This window comes from Pongo abelii, chromosome 5 (assembly GCF_028885655.2).
Source record: "Pongo abelii isolate AG06213 chromosome 5, NHGRI_mPonAbe1-v2.0_pri, whole genome shotgun sequence".
Lineage (NCBI taxonomy): Eukaryota > Metazoa > Chordata > Mammalia > Primates > Hominidae > Pongo > Pongo abelii.
In genome coordinates, this window is record NC_071990.2 from 5,068,113 (window position 1) to 5,094,927 (window position 26,815).

General features: G+C 41.8%; 1 protein-coding gene across 4 annotated transcripts in view; it reads right to left on the reverse strand.

The window, feature by feature from the left end:
* Positions 1-26,815, reverse strand: part of LYRM4 (LYR motif containing 4) — a 196,607-nt gene that overhangs the window by 122,446 nt on the left and 47,346 nt on the right. Inside the window, exon 3 of one of the 4 annotated variants that reach the window (XM_054557161.2) lies at positions 11,536-18,105. The exons of the other annotated variants lie outside the window; for them this stretch is intronic. Within the exon in view, the coding sequence (XP_054413136.2) occupies positions 18,001-18,105 (105 nt within the window). The 3' untranslated portion in view covers positions 11,536-18,000. Of the gene's footprint in view, positions 1-11,535; positions 18,106-26,815 lie in introns of those variants that run through there. 4 annotated transcript variants of the gene reach the window in all.

The following is a 26,815-nucleotide window of genomic DNA, read 5'->3' on the forward strand; positions in this document are numbered from 1 at the left end:
AGCTGGTTCAGCACAGCACGGGGGGTTACTGCTTGGATGCCAGGGGGTTGAGGTGTTAAGGGGAGGCAGCGAAGCTTATGAGTGCAAATGACCCTGCAGATAGAGAAGGGGAAAGAGCTGGGCAGAAGTGTGACCTGAAAGCCAGGAAGCCAAAGGCTTCTTTCTGAATGGGGAGATGCTATGTGGAGAGGAAGATGGGGAGGTTTAGGAGAGCAGACAGCTGAAGGAGCAGGCTTACAGCATCACAGAGGAAAACGTGGTAACTTGGAGCAAAGCAGACCAGTCACTTCAGCAAAAGGATGGATGTTTCCTTTGGAAGCAAAATGCAGGGAATTGAGGGTGTTCTGGCCTTGTGTTCTGGTATGTTGGACCAAGACAAAAATGTCTCCTTATTCCATAAATGATACTAGGACAGGAGAAAGTTATCATTTTTGAGAAAGTTAGGCTGAACTCCCATCTCCTTTCTTATACCAAAATAAATTCAAATTACTTCAAAAACTAAACATTTAAAAAATCTACAAAAGCACCAGAAGGAAATGCAAGATAATTTTTATTATCTTGGAGTGGGAATTCAGCATGACACAAAATTCAAAGGCAATGAACTGAAATGTAACTACACAAAAATTATAATTGTTTGCTGGGCGCGGTGGCTCACACCTGTAATCCCAGCACTTTGGGAGGCTGAGGCAGGTGGATCACTTGAGGTCAGGAGTTCGAGACCAGCCTGACTAATACAGTGAAATCACATCTCTACTAAAAATACAAAAATTAGCCAGGCGTGGTGGCGTGTGCCTATAATCCCAGCTACTTGGGAGGCTGAGGCAGAAGAATCGCTTGAACCATGGAGGTGGAGGTTGTAGTGAGCTGAGATCGTTCCAATGCATTCCAGCCTGGGTGATAGAGTGAGAGTCCATCTCAAAAAAAAAAAAAAAAAAATTGTCTATAAAAGAATAGTAAATGGGGCCCCAAAATAAATGACAAACGAGGAACTGTATTTGTAACAAATCTAAGAAACAATAGAACAGTGAATGAATAATATAGAAAAGAAATGCACATGCTAATAGCACAAAATATTCTTAACACGACCCCTAACAGAGGAGACACGACCTTTCACGTTCTGTGTTGATAAAAGTGAAAATATGTGATCTTCTCAGGGCTGAAGAATCAGGGTGAAGACAGGGTGGCTGGGACAGTAAGTCGTTTAGTCCACATTTTAAATGTTCATACCCAGTGACTCAGCCCTCCTACCTCAAGGCCTTTGCTCTTCACAAAGACACACGTATCAGCTTGTTCACTACAGCACTGCTCATAAAGGCAAAAAGCTGAAATCAACGTAAACGTCCATCATTAAGTGGCTAATTAGATAGATTACAGCATGTCCACACTGTGGAGTATTTGACCATTAAAAATAAAAGACAGTTCTCAGCAAACTATCACAACGACAGAAAACCAAACACCGCATGTTCTCACTCATAGGTGGGAACTGAACAATGAGAACACTTGGACACGGCGGGGGGGGAACATCACACCCCGGGGCCTGTCGGGGGGTTGGGGGCTGGGGGAGGGATAGCATTAGGAGAAATACCTAATGTAAATGATGAGTTGATGGGTGCAGCACACCAACACAGCACATGTATACCTATGTAACAAACCTGCACGTTGTACACATGTACCCTAGAACTTAAAGTACAATAAAAATAAATAAATAAAAATAAGACAGGTTTTTATGTTCCAATGTGGAATAATGTACAATATATATTGTGTTAGTGGAAAAAAAAAAAAGAAGCTGTAAGGGAGTATTTATAGTGTAATCTCATTTGTGTTAAACCAACAAAAAAGAGTACACACACAATCTCTCTAAATGCACGGGAAATTTCTGGAAGGCTACATAAGAATCTTTATGTGGGGAGTGAGATTTTGCAGTCAGAAGAAAGGGAGAGGAGAAAAACTTTCCTGTTGCCTTTGAAGTTTTTTGTCTGAATTTCTTATCTTTAGAACGCACTGGCCACGCAAGGTGGCTCACACCTGTAATCCCAGCACTTTGGGAGGCTGAGGTGGGAGGACTACTTGAGGCCCAGGAGTTTGAGACCTGCCTGGGAAACATGATGAAACCCCATGTCTACCAAAAACAAACAAACAAACAAAAATTAGCTGGGAGTGGTGGCATGTGCCTGTGGCATGAGGTGCCAGCTACTCAGGAGGCTGAGGTGGGAGGATCGCTTGAGCACTAGAAGTGCCATGAGATCACGCCACTGCACTCCAGCCTAGATGACACAGCAAGACTCACTCTCAAAAGAAAAAAAAAAGAGAGGGAACGCATTATTTTGATTAGAAAATGGTAAGTAAATACAAATTTCAGAAAGATTAAGTTACCTAAGTTGTAAATCAAAGGAGGATAAAAGAAGGGGATTATTGGTTGTGTTTTTGTTCCTCTTACTTTTAACAAATAATAACAGTGATCATAATAATCATATCAAGTACTGATTAAGAGCTTTGGATCTTAGTCTGAGTGATCTGGGTGTGAAACTTGGCTCCTTTACTTACTAGTGAGTGACAATGGGTAAGTTAACTTCTCCAAACTTGTTTCCTCATCTTATAGTACTGTTGGAGGATTAAATGAGACAGTGTATTAAACATTTTGTGTAGAGCTTGGTACACAGTGAGAATTTAATAAACATGACCTACTATTATGATGATATATTTTCTGAGACAGGGTCTCGTCCTGTCACCCAGGCTTGAGTGCAGTGGCGCAATCACGGCTCACTGCAGCCTTGACCTCCTGGGCTCAAGGAATCCTCTCACCTCAGCCTCGCAAGTAGCTGGGACTATATGTGCATGTCACCATGCTAATTTTTATATTTTTTTGTAGACGGGGGTGTCACCATGTTGCCCAGGCTGGTCTCAAACTCCTGGGTTCAAGCGATCTGCTTGTCTCAGCCTCCCAAAGTGCTGTGATTACAGGTGTGAGCCACTGCACGTGGCTCCCACGGTGCCTGGCCCAACTATCAATATTAATAGGACCCCTTGTCTTGCTGTTTTCCCATACTGTATTACATACAATTGTTATTAATATTTGCCTCTTGCTAACATCTTGTTTCTAGATTATAAAACAGTATTATCATATCTCAATTTCGCAACAGCCCCAGTTTTATGTGTTTTGGAGAAATTAAGTGGTTAGCCTAAGGTTAGTGGTTAGCCTAGGATTTGAAAGCAGATCTGTGACTTCAAGAGTTTATGCTGCTCCAGCACAGCTGTCTGAAGGCCAGTAAGCCACTAGTCCTGGTGCTCTGACATGCATTTCGGGGGACTGAAATTCCAGCCACAAGGCACCACGAAGCTCTACATTATTCCACATGGTGCCTAGGACAGGAAAATTAACAGCTACTTATAACTCCATTTTGTTGATGAGCATGACTTTAAGAACTTTTAAATTTGTCTACAATGCTAGCCATGAGAGTGAGAAGAGTTCAAAAAGCAAAAAAGTAAAACACACAAAGGTGGCTAAATCACCTGTCTAAAAAAGTCAGTACATGCTTCACCTAATCTATGAATCTAATCACTGTTCTCCCCAAATCCAGGCATTTTCACTATAGTACTACTGTGTTCAATAAATCTTTATATAACAAAGGTTGATCTGACCCAAAGAATTCTTTTCCTGGTCTAGAAAAGTAGACTGATATTGTTGTCTCTATTTAATAGCTAGAACAAAAAGAATTTATGTAATTTTCCCAAGTCCTTTAGTGATTTAATGACAGAACCAGATTGGAGTTCAGAGACTCCTGCTTTCTAATTTGCCTCAAACACCGCACAAAGGGATTATTTCCTCTTCACTTTAATTTTTTCCCAGGATTTTCTTGGAATCAGTTCTGAGTTGATTTTGGAATAATAAAGTATTAGGCTAAGTACACAGAGTAGATAGTACTGGAGTCTCAGTACATTCCTTAATAGACTCAAAGCATTTGATTTCCTTGAGGCTTTTTTTTTTTTTTAAAAAACCAATTTGGCTCAAACTGAGAATGCTCAACATTTTTAAGTAGCAGTGACTTCTAAATGCTCTCCTAATATATAGATAGATGGATGGATGTATTTTAGCACAATGTAACTCTGCTTAGGAAAAAGCCCATTTAGAAAAAAATTCACTTGGTATTCCGTAGTAACACTGTATCTCTTCTAATAGGCTCTGGCATTAAATATTCAATTAAATGATATTTATTTAATTAAAATCATTGCCCCCTAATATACACATGGGGGACACACACGCATGCATGCAGAGCGTGGTAACTTGACTACCTCTCATGTAACTCAAAACACTGAACTCCAAAAACCAGTCATGTGCCGCAAAATAACAGACCCCGTATATGACAGCAGCCCCATAAAATTATAACGGACCTGAAAAATTCCTGTCGTCTAGTAACTCTGCCATTGTTAACACCATTGTGCAATGCATTACTCATGTGCTGTCATAAGGCTGATGCTAAATCTAGTGTCTGGAATTGTGGAATGCTGGGATCAGAGAAAGCCTGAGAGAATTTCTTAGATAATACAATCTTGGGAATTTTCAGATTTCAATTTTACAAACTAAAGTTTCTGAACCTGAGCCCATGGCTTCAGGAACTTCCAGATATGTTACGCAAAACTTTGTCTCTGTGTATATACATACCTATTTCTGGGGAAAGGGTGAAAAGTTTTCATCACATAAAGGCATTGTATTAAAAACTTGCCTCATGTGCCCTAAGAACATATACATTATTTGATCTAGTTATTTTAATAAGAATTTTTCTTAAGAGAAAATCAAGGATGTACGTGAAAATATTTATGGCAACACTGTAATAGAAAAAAAAATTAGGGACCAAGTAAATATTCAGCATTTGGGGGAAACACTAAACCAATGATAAGCCATAAAATGAAATACTGGAAGCTATTAAAACAACATCAGTCAAGAGAGAATGGGATCACATGAGAAAAGTTCACGACGCATTTGCTAAAAAGAGGTTACGATCCCCAAAAGACTAGAAACGGAACCTAGGTCTCCATTTTTGTCCATGTCAGCGGTCCAGGCAGGTTGGATGATTGTCACAGGCAGCTCAGGGAAGCAATCTGAAGTCTTTTTGATGCCAGACTGACCCCATGTCTCTGAGCGGAAATAAGAGCTACGCGCCATTCTGAGAAGTATACGACTCAAAGATAAGGCCTGAAAATGCGTCGTGAGAGGGTATTTCCACTGTCTTGAGCTAAGGTCATGAGTTTGTGAAACTAGGAATGAGAACTGAGATAGATTAGTGACAAATTTACCTGACTGTAATTTAGGACTTACTCTCATTAAAATGGCCCCTAGTGTGTTATTAAGAAGACAACTTGGTGATCAGAGAATTAGAAAAATCACCATATTGCAACCACTAATGTAACAAGTGATTCAGGCAAAGCACATTAATGGGTCTGAAAACCACTGAGTGAAAGGTTGTTGGGGAACAGATTTATTAATTACAAAGAGAAACAGTATGTTTACAATGTAAACATCTGGTCAATTCTACTCTAACAAATGATCAAACTCAGCATGAACCAATAATGGTACAATTGACATTATGGGCCTCTTGATGTGGTGCACTGAGAAGAATGCCATATTACTTACATAGTTTTCCTGCCAAAAGTGCTTATTCTGAATGTAATCTTAGATAAACAATCTGACAAATTAAGACTGGAGAACATTCTGGACTCAATATATCAATGTCATAAAAGTTAAAAAAAAATGCAGGAGAGCTAATGCATGCAATGCTTGAAGCTTGCATGGATTCTGGATTAAAAAATTATAAAAGATATTATAGGACAATGGAGGAAATTTGAAAATGAAGAGTACATTAGAAAAGGCAATGGGCTTATAATCCACCTTTTCAGCAATATAAAGTTTGTGTTTCCTCTGCTGAGCATCCTGGGGCTGTTCCCCACAGGACTTTGTGAATGACATTTAAAATGTTGCTACTTCTGACTGAAGATGGCCTGGGGTAGGTGGTGGAGGGACCCTGAGTGCGTGGAGAATGAGTGCGTGGAGAACGGCTGGGGGCAAGGCAGGAGGCCAATACATAATGTCCTTGCCTGGAGAGCAGGAAGAGGACAGTACGCACTGCAGGAGCTGTGTTAATAAGCTTCCTGAATGTGCTCTGAGGAAGCACCCCTCCCCTTACTCAGTCCCCCCAAAGAGACATGTAGTAAGGCTCTGTCAGGAAAAATTGACTTTTTTAAATTTAACGAGAACTGTTCTGAGGTCCTAATCATTACCATAGCATTGGGAGAGTTAGGCCTTTGAGTCCCCCACTGTGCTCATTAGCACAGGACAGAATGCCTGTGAGGGGCACCATCCACAGGGGACTGCATCTCTATGGGGCTGTTGCTGCTGTCCTCTTCCATGATAAGATCTAACTTCTGAATCTGTGCACGGTTAAAAGGCATCAAATCCACAACAGGCTGTGTATTCCATTGTATCCAAAGTGCATTTAGGGCCTGGCGTGGTGGCCCGCGCCTGTAATCCCAGGACTTTGGGAGGCTGAGGTGGGTGGATCACCTGAAGTCAGGAGTTTGAGACCAGCTTGGCCAACACGGCAAAATCCCATCTCTACTAAAAACACAAAAATTAGCCAGGCATGGTGGTGCATGCCTGTTATCCCAGCTACTCAGGAGGCTGAGGCAGGCGAATGGCTTGAACCCAGGAGGCAGAGATTGTAATGAGCCAAGATCACGCCACTGTACTCCAGCCTGGGTGACAGTGTGAGGCTCTGTCTCAAAAACAAAAAACAAAGTCCGTTTGGGCCTAAGAGCTTACTCTTGGATTTCAGTTCAATAGTGAGAGGTAACAGGCACACAGTCCTACAGGACAAGGCCTCAAAATGCAAGATTCCTTAAACAAGAAGAGAGGGCTGACATGACAGCAACAAAAGTAACAACAAGGAAACAACCCTTGGGGTTACAGGGCTTTCTTCTCCTATGAGTGAAGAAATATAAATAACTGTAAGCTCTATTTTTAGCACCTCCATGTACTATAAGTGATTTAAAAAAAAAACAAAAACAAAAACAAAAAAATACCGCCTTAGCTTTGTTTAGAGCAGTATTTCTGAAGGCCATTTCAAATTGTAGCTTGCTAGCCATCCAGTTGAAGAAACATGTAATAGAGAGCAGGGTTCTTTCTGACTCTTCCCAAAGCATCTAATAATCCTGAGAGAGAGCAGTGAAGGATGGCCAGAAATTTTATATCCAGCTGAGGGATTCTGTGTGTTGCGTTTCTGTCTTCCTGTTTTGGTCTTTGAAAATGAGGCAGCAGGGAATCTTAGAGAAGTCAGAGGGAGAGTAAAGCAGACTGTCCTAGTTAATCAGAAGTGCTAAAAGGGCAAACTAAAGCTGTTCGCTAATTAACCAACAATCTAAGTTATCAAGAGACCATGTTGATGGCTGAGATAGATGAGCAGCCAAAGAAAGAAAGCCAGAGATCCTGACAACCTTCCTAGGCTGAAACTGAGAATCCATCAGTAAAAGCCCTTGGAAAGTATGACACAGCCAGGATTGACAGTGACTTAGAAAGGAGCATACTATGGATACGATTTGGTTAGGAATTAAGAGAAACTCAGAAAAGGGACATATAGTACCTAGGTACTTAAAATTTCCCAAATTTTAATAAAATGGATGATGAAAATTCATGGTTCATGCTTAATTTCAGCTGCTTTAACAGAAATATATGATTGTTAAAAAAGCATGTTACGTAGGCCAGGTCTGATTTCAAAGGTTTAGATCTTGTATTAGGCAGGGTTCTCCAGAGAAACAGAACCAACAGGGTGTGTGTGTACCCACATACGTGTGTGTGTGTGGTGGGGGGAAGAGAATGAGAAAGAGAGAGACAGAGGACAAACATGGAGACTATCCTCCAAATTAAAGTTTGCCACTAATTAACAGTCAGCTTCATACTCTCCATTTGGGGATTAGAAAAGATACGTTACCTCTTCATATAAACTGAAAGCTCCTGAAATTTTGGCCAACTGTAGTTTCCTAATAAATCTTGTTGAAGGATACATATTTGAAGGGTGCTGTTTTTGGGTAAGAGCAGAGGGTGGCACTAGTAAGAACAAATGGCCACAGTCCCTTCCAGCATCCCCTGTGACCTGTGTGAACAGGCATACCGTGGTGTGCGGCTGGTAACAAGCACCAGCTTTACAGTTCCTAAGTCTGTAATTTCTCTTCTCTGGCAAAATGATGATGTGCAACCAGAACTGGGTATACCTTCTAAAATGCTTAGCTCCCTCTTCTTCAAGGTGGGACATAAGACCTACCTCATGGGCTAGTAGGAGGGTTAAATGCAATAGCATTGTTAAGTCCTATAAAAACATCAAGTATTTCATGATTCTTTTTTACGCTCTCCAGTAGAAGTGAAAGCGTCTTTGGAAAAATACTACCTTTGAAAATTAGCCATAAACGGCTAAATCAGAAAATTAGGAAAATATAGAAACACTGTTAATTTTATTTTATTTTATGGGTAGGGTCTCACTCTGTTGTCCAGGCTGGAGTGCAATGGCATGATCATAGCTCACTGCAGCCTCAAACTCCTGGGCTCCAGTGATCCTCCCACCTCAGCCTCCTGGGTAGCTGCAACTCCAGGTGTGCACCACCGCACCCAGCTATGGAAACACTGTTTCATTACTATAATAGCTTCTGGCTTTACAAAGCTCAGGTATTTTGGTAAAACCTACAGTGGTAGACTTTAAACTTTTAAAATTGTTTACGTCATTAGCAAGAAACTGTTACACATAAAGGCTTGATGTACATACATTTATTTAAAAATTATGCATATGTGTTCCTGTGCCACTAAATTGTGCTTATTAAAATACATACAATAGATAAATGAAAATTGTAAGTAGAAGTCCTACTTTTCATTCTGGCAGCTTACAGGATGGCCCTGCAAAATCTTGAAGTTTACTCACCTCACCCTGGAGACCTGGAGGGTGCCAGGTAGTTTTAAAGTAAAGCAATGTACATATTGATGTTATTATCATTGGTTGCATTTAATTAACCTTCCCTTGCAGAGAGATGTTAAGGACATTACAAAACCCCACAGTATCAGGCCGGGTGCAGTGGCTCACGCCTATAATCTCAGCACTTTGGGAGGCTGAGGCAGGTGATCACTTGAGGTCAGGAGTTTGAGACCAGCTTGGCCAACATGGTGAAACCCCATCTCTACAAAAAAACAAAAACAAAAACAAAAAAACCCCGACAATTAGCTGGCCATGGTGGCACGCGCCTGTAGTCCCAGCTACTCAGGAGGCTGAGGCAGGAGAATCTCCTGAACCTGGGAGGCAGAGGTTGCAGTGAGCCAAGATAGCGCCACTGCACTCCAACCTGGGTGACAAAGTGAAAGACCCTGTCTCATCAAAACAAAACAAAACAAAGTACCCCCACAGCATGAAGCCCTCCTCACAAGGCCTCAGTGTCTGCTTGGGCATCTTCAATGACAGGAAAAGGGTGGGGTCACGGTCTCAGAAATGGCTCCTTCAGGTGCTCAACAGCTATTCACCTGAGGCACATAGCAATTCCCTTTCTAACACAGATTGTAAGCTGCATGAGGGCAGGGGCAGGTACTATATCTGTCTTATCTATCACTGTATCCCCAGAATTAATGAATAAATATTGAATGATTTCTTAGAAAAAAACTTCCTCACACCAATTGAAAGTCTGGCTTTATGACAAAGTAACAGCAAACCCTTATATTGCACTTAGGATGCCCCAAGCATCATCATAAGCACTTGTCACGTATTAGTTTGTGAATCCTCCTAATGACCCCGTAAGTGAGGCGCTCCCACATTCCCATCTCAGAGCTGAGGAAACTGGGACAGAGAGTGGGGAGTGGGTAAGAGTCACTCAAGGACGCTGGGGCAGTGTGGCTCCGACCCCGCAGCACCGCCTCTGCCCAGGGCAGTGGACTCCCTCTGCCTTTCCAGTCCCCATCATCTGGCGCAGATATCATGTCTAACTTTCCCTCACGTGACTGTCTTGCAGGTACACGAGGGCAGCTACTGGAGCCTTCACAACCATTGCTTTTCCAAGCCCAACACCCTACTGCCTCTACCTGCTTTAACAGATGATGGAGATTCATGCCTTCTAACATCCAGGCCTCACCCTCCTTTGGGTTTAAGCTTGTCCCTAAAAGATGAAGAGTCCAAACATGGACTCAGACAGCCCTGGGTTTGAGTTCCAGCTCTGCAAAATCACTGTCTGATTCTGGGCAAGTAACTGCAGCTCACAAAGCTTCCTCACAGAGTTTCCTCTTCTGAAAAGCAGGTTGGTACAGTGCCTTCCTCCTAAGAGTGCTCACTGTCCGACCATCCAGATGCCTTTCCTCAGAGGAGCTGGGCACAGCACACCACTCTCAGGGGAAACATATTTGCATTAATCTAGATGATGATGCCGAACTTTATGGGAATGAATTGTACCAGCTTGGGAAATAGCTTTTTTCTATTTCCATCGGAATGATTTGGTTCTTTAACATAACTGTATATGGTGACAGTGACTCAACTCTTTGTCTCTTGCTGTACAGCTCCTCCTCTCTCACAGGAAAAAATTCTCATAAAAACAATTTATAATACATCAAAATATGGACAGGAATGTTAAGCTGTAACCTCTGAAGTTATCTGTGGGCATGATTTATTATAGAAGTTCCACTGTGATAACTTGGCAATTAGGAAATATTGATAAATGCAAACACATTATTGATGTCAATTAAAAAAGCACAAGATTGATGAGCCTCTCCAAGTGCTTTGACACAAGCAGTTAGAGAGTAATGCTCATCAATACACATCTAACCACTGTAACTGTGCAGAGAAATTAGGCTGCCAGGAAACAAAAGGGTGCTTCCACATTCAAGTGAGATTACTGAAACAGATGAGCATCTAGTCAACAGGAATATCTAACAGAACCTCAAACCAAGTTCTTTGGAAAACATAGGTGCTTACTGGTGATTCATGATAAGGTAGGCAAGGAAGGTCCTCAAGAGGATTCAAGACTATGACACACTGAGTTGGTTGAAGGTGGGGGCCAAGTGCCTGAGTTGGCTGTGCCTGATTATATAAGTCCAGAGCATATGCCAAGCCAGAACCTCAAGAAAAAGGGTAATATCTTAGAATAGATTTTAATATTTGGCCGGGCACGGTGGCTCATGCCTGTAAACCCAGCACTTTGGGAGGCCGAGGCATGTGGATCACGAGGTCAGGAGTTCAAGACCAGCCTGGCCAAGATGGCGAAACCCCGTCTCTACTAAAAATACAAAAATAATTAGCCAGGCATGGTGGCGGGTGCCTGTAATCCCAGCTACTCGGGAGGCTGAGGCAGAGAATTGCTTGAACCTGGGAGGCGGAGGTTGCAGTGAGCCGAGATTATGCCACTGCACTCCAACTTGGGTGACAGAGTGAGACTCTGCCTCAAAAAAAAAAAAAAATAAATAAATAAAAGAATATATTTTAATATTCACAGGGATCTTCTATTTTGGAAGACCTGAGCAAAGCCCCGAATTTATTTTAAATAGCTAACCTAATCAAGGCCACATTTCCTATGTGTAGGCAAGAGGGAGGATTTGAGCCTCGGTTACTGAGGAACGGAGGAACTGGGAAGGTAAATTAGTTTAATAGAAAGGGAAGGCAGTGCCGGGCACGGTGGCTCACGCCTGTAATTCCAGCACTTTGGGAGGCTGAGGCGGGTGGATCACCTGAGGTCAGGAGTTCGAGACCAGCCTGACCAACATGGTGAAACCCCATTCCTACTAAAATACAAAAAACAAACAAACAAACAAACAAAAAACAGCTGGGTGTAGTGGCGGGCGCCTGTAATCTCAGCTACTTAGGAGGCTGAGGCAGGAGAATCGCTTGAACCCAGAAGGTGGAGGTTACAGTGAGCCAAGATTGCGCCACTGCACTCCAGCCTGGGCAACAAGAGTGAGACTCCGTCTCAAAGAAAAAAAAGAAAAGTGAAAGGGAGGGCAACTAATTGAGTTTTGGACATCACGGCTTTCAAGTACTCATAAAACACCCAAGTGCAAATATCTACTTGTCACAGAGGCCTATATTTTGCATGAGAAAAGAAGACTAAAGATGAAGTTTCAAAGAGGAGGTATGATAAGCAGCACCAGGTTTGTCAAGAAGAATCAGGCTAACAAAAGTCTGGCTGGCTTAGCACTAAGAAGGTCTGTGTTTTTGATGTTAAAAAAATCAACCTCCACCTACTGTGTGAAAGGACTCTATGAGGTACCACAAAAGGCAAGGCACATTACTCTTGTCCATCTGGAGGTCATTCTCTTCCACTGCAGCTCAGGGAGGGCCACAGGGAGCAGTGAGAGACAGGATTCTTACCCAGAGCTCCAGATGCTTTGAATTAGCCCCTGGCTATCTAAACCTTATTGCCCAGTGATACCCATCTCTTACAAGCACTGTAAGTCAGCAAAGGGCTAAACTGGTTCTCAATCCACAGAGAATTGAGTTTAGATACAGAGGACTGGTCTAAGGTCCATGTCCATCCCTGCCTCCCCGCCGTCTTAACCTTCCTTAAAGGGTAACTAGGTCAAAGTTAGCCTTCTAATCTAGATGTGGTTGTTTTTATGTATAAAAGGTATATCTTACACCACCCCCACCCACTAGGATGGCTATAATCAAAACGACAGGAAAAAACAAGCGTTTACAAGAATGTGGCAAAATTAGAACCCTTATACCTTGCTGGTGGTAATAATGCACAATGGTTCAGCCACTTTGGAAAAAAACTAGGTAATTCCTCAAAAAGTTAAAACAGAGTCACCATATGACCCAGCCATTCCACTCCCAAGTATATATACAAGAGGAATGAAAACATATGGCCACACAAAAACTGGCATATGAATGTTCATAGCAACATCATTCACAAGAGCAAAAAAGTGGGAATGACCCAAATGTTCATCTACAAATGAATGGATAAATAAAATGTAGTATATCCATATAATGGAAGATTATTTGGCATTAAAAAGGAAGGAAGTACTCTCTTATGCTACAACATGGATGAACCTTGCAAACATTATGCTAAGTGAAAGAGGCCAGTCATGAATATCAATTTCATCCACAGAGATAGAAAGTAGACTGATGATTGGCTAGGGCTAGGGAAAAGTGGGTTGGGGGAAAATGGGGAGTCACAGCTATAGGTATGGGGTTTCTTTCTGCGGTGATGAAAATGTTCTAAAATTGATCATGGTGATGGTTGTGCAACTTCGAATATACTAAAAACCACTGACTTGTATACTTTAAATGGGTGAATTTTGTGGTATGTGAATCACATCTCAATAAAGCTGTTACACATGCTTTTGTGAAATCTACACAGTATTGTAGGGAAGAACAGTCACTACCAGACTGAAACTGTCACAGAGATTTCCATCAACAGGCTGAACCTTAAACGGCCCCGAAGTTGAGAAAAATTGAGATTTTTCTCAAATTGCCAGGAATTGCCAGGCAATTGCCTGAAAAAAGTTTGGTGTTCTGGTCTGGCCAATCCATCCCAATTTAAGCTGTGCCATCCAGTTCCTTTGGATGCTAGGACATTTGGCCCAGGGTATTAGCATTTCTCACTGGGTCAGCTCCCAAAAGCCATTGCCTTGTTTCGCTTCTACAGGTCTCCTTGCTGCTCCCAAGGTGCTACGCGAGAGTTGATACTGAGAACAAGTTGTGCAGCTGAGGGCTGCAACACAGTTTCAAAACAGACTGGTCTAGAGCATATTCATAACAACAATTCTGAAGGGCTGAAAAAATTTTACATGTGTCTTTCTTGGTATATAGGTATATTAATCTTTTCTTCCCACAAATTCCCCCTGAAATGAGAGACGGTGTGTGACTTTCTTAATAACTGTACATGTACTTAGAATCCTGCTTGGGAAAATGCCTGCTATAAACATATAGGACACTGTAGATATTCTTATTGCCAGGGTTTACATGATAAGCCTGTCTCCAGAAGTGCAGGATGGATGAGCCACAATTTGTATGGGTGGCAAACCCTCAGCTGCACTACAAAAATGCCTCCAAAAGAATGTTAAATAACATCTCCCTCAGGTGAGGACTCCATTCTTGAGGACATGTCTCTGGTATTCTTTTGGCACTAAACCCTGTTATTCGACTTGGTTGTTAAGGATATTGTCTTGTGATATCAGCCTGAACCCCAAAGAGCCTCATCAGGAGTATGCACTCTAGTCCACTAGGTGGAAGCACATGAAATTTTCAGTTGCAGTAAAACTTTCATTGTTTAATTTAAAATAAAACTTATAAACAAAGTCTGAAACTCGGTAAAAGTGCAACAGAATAAAAATAATCACCATAACAAAGACTGAATTTAGAGAGATCCAGAGATCAGGGAAAGTCATCACAAAAACCAAAGACAGCTTGCCCAGAGACTAGCCTTCTGGAGAACATGCACTCCGCAGGGCTCACAGGTGGAGTGGACCAGGCCAAGGCCCCTCTCTAGTTCATTGTAAGCCACTGGTTCTCAACTGTGGCTGCACACTGTCATCACTTCAGGATACTGATGCCTGAGTCCCACACTCAGAGATTCAAAGTCAATTGTTCTGGAGTAGACTGGTCTGTACAAGCACTGTAGGTGGTTCTGACATACAGTCAGGGCTGATAACCACTGGCATAAGGTAAAAGTCCCGTCTTTGAAGATACCCTTAGAGCCAGATAGCCTTTTGTTCACCCAGTAATACCGTGTAAAAGAGAAAGTTGAACTAAATTCCAAGTGTATTGTAATGTATAAGAACAAAATGTTTTAAAATTAAGATTAATTTTTCATTTTTTGCGGGGGAGTGCATCATGGTTGTTTTGAGATTGGTTATGGTTTTTCTTTCCAAATATTACAAGTGCTTAGATAACGGAAAACTCCAGTTGTGAAGGGTTTAAAGTATCTGAGGAGAGTAATTTAGAGTGCAACATGGGTATTTGATATGGAACGTATCAGTCTTCATTTAGTTTTCTTTTGCCATCAAGGATGGGGACAAGTGATCAGGCAAACCTTGGCACTGCTTGCCAGTCTTGGCACTGCAAGTGCACAGGCAGGCTCAAATGCTCTTCCCTGTCTAGCCAAGAATTTCAGATCCCTGATAGTGGCCTGGAAACATATCAACGCATCAAATCATCATCAACTGGCAAAGGGTAAGGGGGTTGACAAGCTCATGCCACAAACTGTCTTACTTTTCTTTGAATGAATCAGTTCACCAAGCTGACTAAATCCTCTTTTCAGCCTTCTGCGCTCAGCTCTGGGGCTGGCCTGCTGGGTCACCTCCTTAGCTAATCTGTTTGTTGCTCCAGAGGGAACCATCTGTCTTTCCAAACCTGCTGGCAGTGACCCCCTGCACCTCATTTCTCTCTGTGCGCTCGTGAAGATCCAGGGCACCGAGAAGGGGCAGTCAGGAATCACGGGGCTGTGGGTGCCTTCCCCAGAGATGCACTCTGACTTTGAGCAAGTCACTGGCTCTCAGTTGGAAGGGGTTAGCCAAGGCTATGAAAGTATATCTACCTAAAATTTTAATAAAATTCATTCTATTAAAATGCAATTAAAGGATCCTATTGGGTGGCAGCATGATATGGTGATGGAGACCTCAGCTCAAATCCTGGCATCAACCATTACTGGCTGCGGAGTCTCAAGTTCCTTAACCTCTCTGAGCTCATTTCTTAACTTCTCTGAGCCTCAGTTTCCTCATCTGCAAAATAAGGAGGCCCTGCAGGGTCATCCTCTTTCATGAAATGATCCGTGCCTGCGGCACCTGGTATATAAAACATAAATGAAAAGTTAACTGCTTCAGCCTCCACAATCAGTGAATAACCATGACCAAAACTTGTTTTTGCAGGTGCTCAATTAACTGAATTACACTTTGCAATTCTAAATTTTTATAATGCATTTGTGTAAACAAAGTGCCCTGACAAGAACATTACTGTATATGATCTTTCTGTATTTTCAGCATGTCTGAATTCACATACATAGAATTCTCCCACAGGTAAAGGTGAGTAAATTACATTGTGTGAAGAGTTTGTGTGTCTACAATACCTGTATTCCATGGAAGTCCAGAGACACAAACTGAGAGGCAGAGGGGCCTGGCTCATCGTGCAGTACATGGTTCCTGGACTTGCCTTTGATGCTCCAACTCCCAGGGGCAGCCTGATTTCCTAACTTCCAACCTCCTTACATACAAACACGAGGAATATGAACTTTCTGTGCCATCCCAAGAGGCTGTGAAAGGATGATGTGGGCACTGGATGGACCATGTGGCCTAACTCAGCAAAGGGCCTTTTGTTCAGATGTTTGGGCAAGAAGTACTTGTTCCAACAGGCCTTTCCAAAGTGGTTTTTGGCCACCCCACTCACCTTATTTCTCCCTAGTTCTCCCAAGAAAAGATGAATAGCCTGCCATAAGTTTGTATGTATGTCAGGGCTGCCAATTGCCTCCAAAGACACAGCTGTTAAAATTAGTTACAGCTCTAATTATTGTTCCAGGATATGGCTAAAATTTTGTCAGCTTAGACTTTTTGCTTTTTTCATAAGGGTATTCCATAAATATAGTGAATGACATGAGCTACTATGAAGGAATTCAAGTTTGTGGAATCTAGTCCTTTATAATTATGGCATATAATTCATTTGGCACCATTTTCTAAGCATTATCAGTGTGTAGGGCACTGTGATAAGTGTGAGACAGAGAGGACAGCCCTAGCCCCCAAGGAGAGAATGACATAGAACACTAATAAACCAAAAAGTCACATAAGCAACTCTGAGCACTTGTCTACCTCTACAGGCATGTGTTTGAACATGCACACATGAAATTTATCCTTCATCTGTCATTAGAAAACAAATTCCTCAAATACAGACGATTAACTACCCACGCCCCCCGGACTTTGGTAACTCGCTCCAGGGGACATTCCATGATGCTCGGAAATACAGGCTGAGATGGGTATAACAGAAATCCAAGGAAAATTTCACTGAAGCTCTGATTAGGCATATCTTGTTGATCAGGCACCATTCTACGCACATGGGTATGGAGGAAAAGACAACTGTGAAATCGGGCCTTTCTGTCTGTATACAGTAGTCTGCTGTCTGGGACAGCTGCTTGGTAGGCCTCCTAACGGCTCCTGGTCCTAGCTCCCCATCTTCTAAATTTGAGAACACCTTTATTCAAATTAAGGGACTCCCATTTTTTACTTCCAAACACCAATTTGCCCTACATGAGATTTTTCCTGGAGCCTTTATTTCACTTCCTTGCCTAGCAGTCTGCAATGTGATGGGAACGTTTAAAATATGGAAGATTATAGGGACTGAAATTTTCCCTTGGCCCTCCCGATTTTGTTCAGGTGGATATTATTTTATCAGCATGCAATAAATATTTCATACTGAAACTGTCACTTGGAATTTAGTCTTCACAGCTCCACTTAACGCACTGAAAAGCGTCTGGGAAAGTCAGACGTGTATTATAACAAGAACGGCATGCTGACAGCCTGCAGCTGGGCAGGGCCCCTCGTGTTGCGTCTAAGCGGCTGGAGAGCAGAAGCACATGAAAGAAGAACGGACAGCTGCTCCCTTGCCGCACACTTATGGGGCTGAAACCAAAGTGGGAACGTCTCCATCGGGATTTGTTTTAGCACTTGAGTTTTTAAAAGTAGTATGGAAAAAGCAGTTTGAAGTATAGATGAGGCTGTAGCTGTCTCTTGCTTACTGAACACTTACCATGGGCCCAGCGCTGTGCTGTGTGCCTCACAAACACTGTCAGTCTCCTTCACACCCCTAGGAAGGGCAGACAATTATGCCTATTTTACAGAAGAGGAAGAGTCTCACAGAAAGTCATTTGCCTAAACTCATAAAGCTTGGGAGTGACAGCCAGGACTTGAAACCACGCCTGTTGTACTCCTGGGCCTGTGCCTTCATGCCTTCCCGTGGGGCACCAGGGAAAATAAGAGTTCCACAGTCTCCTTTCATCTTGCTGGAACTTACCTCATGGATCACCTTTTCTTTTCAACTGACTCTGGGGGTGGGCTGGAGGACAGGCGAATACTCTAGTTTCCTTGGCTTCTTTTCTGGAAAGGGATATGGCTGCTTCCTTAAGTAAAGGAGAGTTTTAGTTTGAGTGTTTGTAGTTAAGGATAACAGGACTCACTGGTGTGAAAGAAAAGCAGAATCGAAGGACCCCAAACTCATGATGCCAAAGGGAAAGTGAAGCTTGGGAAGTGAGTCACACAAAAACTGCCTTCCTTCTGCTCCCAAACAGATAACTGACTTCCCCCTCCCTCTCTTCACATGTGAAATGCAGACTCACTGAGCGCTAGGCAGAGCCTCACAAGGAAGGAACCACTTGCCTCACTGCCTGCCCTCTCTCCTTTCTTCCCTTTCCTCTCCTGCATGATCTTTCCCCTTCCAACACTGAAGTTCCCAAAACCCTCTTTCAAAAAAGCACAGATGACAGATCCTCCCGTGACTTGTGTTTCTTTTTCCCGGGTGCGTCCTCAACCTTGGCCAAATAAACCTCTATCGATTGAGATCTGCCTCGGTGACTGTTTGCTTTCCACTGATCAGCAGCTTTGCTGTTTTCAGAGGGTGCTAGTGCACAGCATCTCACTTGGCCCATTTGCAAAGATACTGAGTGGTGCCCAGGGTAGGTGAAGACTTCTGGCCAGAAAGCAAGTCAGAGTCTGGACTAGAACCATCCTTCTGAGTTTCAGTGGAACTCCCTATGTTTTTCTACCAAGCCAGCTTGACTTTATTAGGCATTCTGCATCAACAAGGCACTGGGGTATCACAGTGAATAAGAACAACGCTGTTCCTCCGGAAGCTCACAGGGTAGGGACAGGATGACTTATTAAAATGCCATTCGAAAACAATGTGATCACGCTATTAAGTGAAGTCACAATAAAGTGTGTTGTTGGTCCAGAGGACAATGAGATTGCAGCAGGAAGAAAGGGGCAGGAAGGCCACTGAAGGCCTTCCCTAGGGGAGGAGGTGAATGCAGACACAAGTGCACTGGGTGTGCTGTGTGCCTGGTGCTGTGCTAGGTCCCAAGGACACGGAAGGCCCAGCCCTCCAGCATCCTGCAATCTGGCTGGAAAGAGACTCATGGTTACGAATCAACTGGAATACTGCAGAGGCTGGCCATAAAATACGACTATCAGGGGACAGGCTGAACACAGTACAGAAACAGACAGGAGAAGCCTTTTTCCGAGTGGTTCCCTGAACTGCCTGGGAGAGAAAAAAGTATGGTCAATGTCTTATAAAAAACAACAGGCTGAGTTTCAAAAATTATTTCCAGTAGGAAAAATACTTTAATATTACAAAAAACATGAACAGCTATACAGACAGCAGTGAGCTTTAAATAGTAGCTGAGACTTATTTTTAAAAAAACAAAACACTAAGTTTGGCTCTGCTAAAATAGAACCTGGTTCAAAGCAAGAGGAAAATTTATTTTTGCTATTTTTACCAGCCCTCCCTTCTCTACCTCACTCCTTCTCAGAAGCTCTGATGAGTTCCAGGGAGGGAAACCTCATTCGTAAATGAGATATCTACAACCTATCACCTGTAGGAAAAGGCAGGTTCTGTTTTCCAGGTCACAGTACCCCAGAAATCACCATGATCCATGCAACACTCCTGCCATTGCTGGGTGTCAAAAGCTTTCACAAAGTGCAGCTCCAGGCTTTTCTTAAGGCCCTGCTGCTGGGGCCGACCGTGAAGAACCAGCATTACATAACTCAGCATTACATCATCCAGTTACTCCCCCATGTACAAGAAAACACACTTGCTGGGAGATCTGGGCAGTCAGGCTTTCCCTTTACAGTCAGTTTAGTCAATAGAGAGGGTCAGTGACATAGCTCACCCTTGGTCAAAATCCAGCATTCACCAGGGTGTTTCTGGGACTTAGCAATCATTAGCATTTATTTTCAGAACCAGAAAATGTCAGGCATGAAAGGGACCTTAGAGATCCACTGAGCAACCCTCTTTATCCACAGGAGGAAGCTGGCCTATGACGGTTGGCTGCCAGCCAGTGGGGGGTGGGAGCAGAACCTAGGTTTCCTGGCTTGCTGGGCCAGCAATCAGTGAGTATTTATTGGGCTCCCATGGCATAGCTATCTCTGTGCGTAATTCCGAAATGCACTCACTTATCAGTGGAGTGGAATAGCCTAATGAAAGAAACCACAAGGATCTCAACAAGGCGGTTAAATTTAGGTTGTAACAATAGAGCCAATTCCTGAAAAAATTCTTGTGCTATAAGGGATCTTGGAAACTAATATGCTCAACTTCTTACTTTTTACAGGTGAGGCCTAGAGGTGAGGACTTCGTGGTGATGCTATCACTAACTTGTGACAGACTTTGAAGGGGAATCCTTATGACTTCAGGGTTGGTGCTATTTTTACTCCATTGAAGAGGCGGGAGGAGTGGGGAGAAGAGAAGTGCTTCTTAGGCTGGATGAAGTGCAAATGTTTGGGGAAAAGAAAGTATGTAAAATACTGATTTAATTCCACACTAGCATTATTTAATCAAACTAAGGTCATTCTGGTACCACATTTTAGAGAATTCTTAGCGTCTTTTCAGTATTCATAACTGACCAATCCATGAAATCACAGCTTAATTACCAGAATGGGGAAGATATAAAATTTCTGACACATCACTTGGCTCTGGTATTTCAAAAACACATTGAGCACAGAACTAGAATGGTACTCCTTCGCCTTTAGTAGAAACACTGAATGATGACATGACTTTAGACAGAGTCAATACCATGACCAAGGATAGACAGCTACTGAGTAAGTGTTATTAGGACTTAAATTTAGGTGTATCTTGCTCAAAACCTCTTCTCTTACTCACCACTCCTATTACATCTCAGGGAGGAAAAAGCCATGCCATTTTTTAGACTGATAGATATATAATTAGGAGAGATCTTCCCAACAGCACTCATGAAATGAGCTGTCACATATACACAGGTGAAATCCATCCAGTCCGAAAAGAAAATTCAGCTGCAGCTATCAAGGGCTCAGGAAATGAGTGCATGCTCTCATATACACAGCAGGCAAGGGGTCACCACCTCCCTGCGCCTCAGAGGGTGCAATACAGAAATACAAATTAACACAAACAAGGGGGAGCACCTTGGATTGTCTTTCCTAAAAGATGTGACACTGTTCCTTTGTCATCTTGGGAGAAGGTCTTCTGCATAAGCAGGATTGGAGTCAACTTTGATTACTTGAAAGGACAAGACAAGCAGTGAGGCATCAAAAAGTTTCCACTTAAGGGTACTTCAGTGATAGCTCGTCTGGAAAAGCACAATTGGAGCTGTAGCCTTCAGATCTATGGAGAAATTCTGAGCAAATACTACTTAAATAAGGTGGTTGAACTTTCACATTTTTGGAGTGCAGTTTTTGTATTTATTTTCTTTTGAAGGCAGAGAGTGTTTTCTGATAAGTGATAAAGGAGCCTGGCCTCTAGGGATCAAGCTATTCATGAGCCTACAGAGGGTAAGCTGTTACCTTCTAACAAGAGCTCTAAATGAACAATTAGAAAAAGGAAACATGCATCTTGCCACCGTCTTTCATCTTCAATGTCTTGTCTCCTTCTGTCACAATAAGGCCACCCATAATCTGATCCCTCTTCTGAGAGCTGGCTAACAAGTGAGAGTGCATGTGGGCCCATCATTCTCCTAATTGTGTGTCCTTGGGAGAATTACTCCAGCATGCCAGGTCTGAATTTCCTCACCTAAAAAAATGAGGATAAGAGTTCCTTTCTCTTAGGAGACACTGAGACAACGTATTCAAAGTGTGGAGTACAGTGTGTGGCGCACAGGGTGTGTGTAAGGAAGCAGCACTGACAAGCACACATCATCACTGCTGCCACCACCATCATAAACTTGACTCTTTACAGATGTGGTAAATTAGGCAAATAGGCCACTTGCCCAAGATCATGAGGTAAAATACCATCTGAGCTGAGAACTTCCGCTTCTTGCCTATGAGACCAATCTGCTTTCTCTACCAGAGTTAATAATATCTGCTTCCAGTTTAGGTGCTTCAGCGTCAAAACAGTTCTTCAAGGAATTCCACAGTGAATGATACGAGGACTAAACGGGAGAAGGATGGATATCATAATAAAAATTCCCAAATGAAACTCTTGCAAAAGTTTTCTATACACAGCATTACTGCTGCCTTCTTTGGGAGCGCTCCAGCACATGGAAATACACTAAAGGACAACTGTTGTATATGAAAGACACATAGGGAGACAGGCTTCTTTTAGAAAGGAAATGGAATCTTGTTTTATGCACATTATCCTCGGAGGAATCAAGCAAAACTAACAGGCAATCTCCAACCAAATGAGAGGCATTCCTTCCACAGGAATGCCAACTATGGGAATGCTGTTGCCCCAGACTTGAGGATTTACTGGAATTTCTAGAAAAAGCAGGGAGGAAATTAGTTTAAATTCCTATTTGAAGACATCTTTTTATAGCTGCAGAGGAATTATATATTAAATAGACTGAACAAATGAATGCCATACAGGGGCCAAGCTATCAAACTAAACAAACTGTCTCATTGCCTTGCTTTCTTAAACTTCGACAGGGGGATGGGGAATTTTCCACTCATCTGGAAAAACTTCTTATATGCAAAAGATATAGGGTTCACTTAAGGGGCAGTTCTGGTTATTGTATATAAATTCATGTTGCTTTCCTGAGGATTTTTATTGAAGTCCAAGACAAGAGTATTTAAATCTCCTTTGCCTCTGATGGGTTTATTATTACTTATTATTTTATTATTATTATTTTTGAGATGGAGTCTCACTCTGTCGCCCAGGCTGGAGTGCAGTGGCACGATCTTGGCTCACTGCAACTTCCATCTCCCAGGTTCAAACAATTCTCCTGCCTCAGTCTCCCAAGTAGCTGGGATTACAGGCGCCTGCCACCAAACCTGGCTAATTTTTTTTGTATTTTTAGTACAGATGGGGTTTCACCATGTTCGCCAGGCTGATCTGGAACTCCTGACCTCAAGTGATCCACCCACCTTGGCCCCCCAAAGTGCTGAGATTACAGGTGTGAATCTATTATTACTTTTTTATTACACCTAGCCTATTATTACATTTTTATTGCACCCAGCCTATTATTACTTTTTAAATATGTAGATTGATCCTTTGATTTAATCGTAGTTGATTTATAAAGGTATAAGGGAAAGTGCTGCTGGGGTATGCTTTTAAACTTTATCCCTGTTCTATTAAATGAGCGAACAGATGGGACATTAGAAGTGGGAAGAGTGCTAGGTCCCTGAAGAGTCAAAATGAGAAAGAACTTCTACAAGGTCGGAAGGACCTCATAATTCCATGGTAACTCCCCATTTCATAATTATACGGCACAGAGTGGGGGCTCAGTAAATATCTAGGAAAAGAAACCATGGGCAATGGAATTGTAAACGATACAGTGTGTGTTACTTATCCAGCAGATGATGTGGAACATAGCTGAGAAGCCAACCAGGGAACGGAAGGAAGTCAAACCAAGACACTAGTATAAACATTAAGATGGGGCTTGGGAAAAGCATTTAAGTCTCTCTTTGCCTATCAGTTATTACATTATTGTTCTTCAACTATTATTTCATTTTCTTTGGAAGAAAACTGTCTGATCAGAGATATATTCTAGTACTGGTGGCACATCTTCTACCACGAAGGAAGAAGGCTAACAGCAGATGTGCTAACAATATGAATGAAATGACTTCAATTTTCTGGGTTTCCTTCTAACAGAAAGGCTAGATGAAGAGAAGTCTTTGGAATCTATAATGATATAAATATATAGCTGGCATATAACTGTTCATCTGCAGCCTAAACTCTGTAGTGTTAAGTTCTTGGTAAAAAATGGCCAAGGAAAACCAGGCATAGAGTAATTCAGTCTAACATGTATCAGTAGTTTCTGTAAATAGAGAAGAAGGGGACAGATATTTATGTGAATGTTGAACCATGGGATTTTAGAACTGGCAGCAGCCTTAGAAATTACAGTATAATCCTTTGGTTTTACAGATGAGAAAACAGAGGGCTCGCAGATGTAAATTCACTAGTTCAAGCTTCAAATGACTTAAGCTTCCTATCCCTAAATACCAGTGTCTGAAGAATTTAATTTCATTCTTCCAATTAAAAAACAACACCAATGACTGGCTATAATTCATTTTGAAAAAGAAGGGGTTTATTTTTATTGTGGAAAAAACACAAACCATAAAATTTATCATCTTAACCATTTTTAAGCATTTAGTTCAGCAGTGTTAAGTATATTCACATTGCTGTGAAACATGCAGAACTTTTTCATCTTCCCAAATTGAAACTCTGTACCAACTAAACAATTCACCTTTTTCTCCTCCTCCAGCCCGTTATTCATCATTCTACTTTCAATTTCTACAAATTTGACTACTTTAGACACCTCATATAAATGGAATCATACAGTATCTTTTTGTGTATGGCTTATTTCATTTAGCGTTAAGTCCTCAAGGTTCATCCATATTGTAACATGTAACAGGATTCTGTTCCTTTCTAAGGCTGAATAATATTCTATTGTATGTATATACTATATCCTGTTTATCCACTCGTTGTTGATGGACATTTGGATTGATTCTACCTTTTGGCTATTGTGAATAGTATATAATCATTTTCATGTATTTTAAATGTCCCTTAGATAGGGACTGACTTCCCTTTATTCCACTAAAACAATAGGCATATAAATTTTATAAATTCTCTCAAACTATCAAATATTAATAATACTTAAGGTAAATGCATACAAGTGGAGAGATACAGGGTGCACTATCTGTTTTCCTGCAAAGGACCTCAAACATACCTACTTTTTCTCAGGCTGTTGTAAAAGGATGAGAACTGTGGGTAAGATATCACTTTCATTCAAGTTTTAACCACCATCTAGGGAACTGGAGCGGATATTGCAGTAACTGACAATGAGAGAGGGCCTGGTCATGATTCACTAGCTTCTAATTTCACAACAGCACATTCAAAGACTGAACCATATAATAGCAAATAAAAGTAAAAATAAGTATGGTTTCAGAGACTCAAATACCACTACCCCAAATATCAATAAATTCAGCAAATTACTTTGCTTAGTGATCTACAAAAGGAAAAATAAAGTGTAAGCTAAGAAACACTGAAAATGCTTCATCTCACACTTACATGAACAAAAATGGATGCTACGTGTAATATTAACCCCTTTCCAATGATCTTTAACGGCTATACATAGTGTCTGCTCTTAATTTCTTACAACTGCAGATTCTGAACTTGGGTGTACTACATCCACTATTTTGAGTTGCTTAGCTAAAAAAGCACAAGCTTAAGAACAGCTGCTGTGGTAGAAAACAGTGACCCCTGAAAAGCTGATGGGAAGATGGGCACTACTCCAAAACCCCACCCTTATCTAGAATTAGAACATATCCAGTTTATCTTCTTACTGCACAATTTTGTACTACAGTAACAATATATTTTTTCATCCAAATACTTAGATTTTGCTGAATATTCCTGAAATCATGATCTTAATTCATGAGTTCAGGGGAGTCTCATTAGAATGCAGAAACCCAGTTCTGGCAACTTCTCTGGTGCTGCATTCCCATTCCTGTTTCCCATTCCCAACACTCTCTTTTACTGTTTTCTCTAGACATGAGGCTATGAAGCTAGCTCTATAACAAAGATTACAACTCTATTTCAAAATGCTTAGAAAATATTTTCTCTTTGGTGAACACTTAATCTCTATGAACTACACAGGAAGGAAGGCGCCCCAGTGATGCTGATGCTGCAGGTCTCTAGAAGATGCTCGAAGAGCAGGTGCTAACAGACAGGAAATAGTGACACAAAACAAGGTACACTAGAGTTGTTTAAAAACCAAAGGGGTGTGGCAAACTGCAGAGCTACAATAAGCCAGGGCAGTTTACTGATAGTTATTCTAACTAATGCCTTGCAAATAGGGTCCAGAGGAGTATCTTTATTTAGAACAGCAAAATGGAGCAAAGTACAAAGACAAAAGCAAAATCTGGCTGCCTTTTTGCTGTTCCTGATGTAAAATACCTAAGAAGCCTTGTTAATTGTCTGGGGTAGAAATCCTTTGGTACTTCTTTGCTGCTCAGACTGTTTGAGAGCTATTTGCCCAACCCTACAAACCACCCAGGTTTGTCCATTCTTTCTGGCTCCAGCTGGTCTGGACATAAAAGGCCTCTCAAATCTTTCTGATCTCACCTGGGAGGCAGATAGGGAAATTAGGTTTAGTGGGGGCTAGCCCAGAACTTGCTTTCAGCAGAGAGGGAGAACCTATAAGAGCTTTCAGGGTCAGCTGGCTTTACAGAATCATCTTATATGGAAATAATGGCACTTTATCAAAAGGTAGAAGAATGTCTCTGCTAATTCTGGGATACGACATGAGGCATGAAGTTGGAAAGAGATTCGAGACTGACAGACTGGATGGTAATTTTCCAGGGGAGACGTGGTCCAAGAATGTTAAGGAAAGAACAAACGTATGTCTGGCTTCTACTGAGTGGGCCATAATCATGGAAAATGGGCAAAAGGAGGCTGACTTGCTTATCGTGAAAGAAAAACAAGCTGCCACTTCTTGGAATGAGAGTAATTCTTAAGGGCTGTGTGAAGGCTAATAAATGCTGATGTATCTAGAATCCCTCAGGGTTGCCACAATGAAGACTGAAGATCTTGCACATTAAGGACATAAAGGAAGAATGAATGACCTCTGAGGAGAGTTGAAGTGGTCCTTAAATATCATTGGAACAAAATGAGAGGATGACTTAAGACTATCCTTCAGTTTCTACTGACTCAGG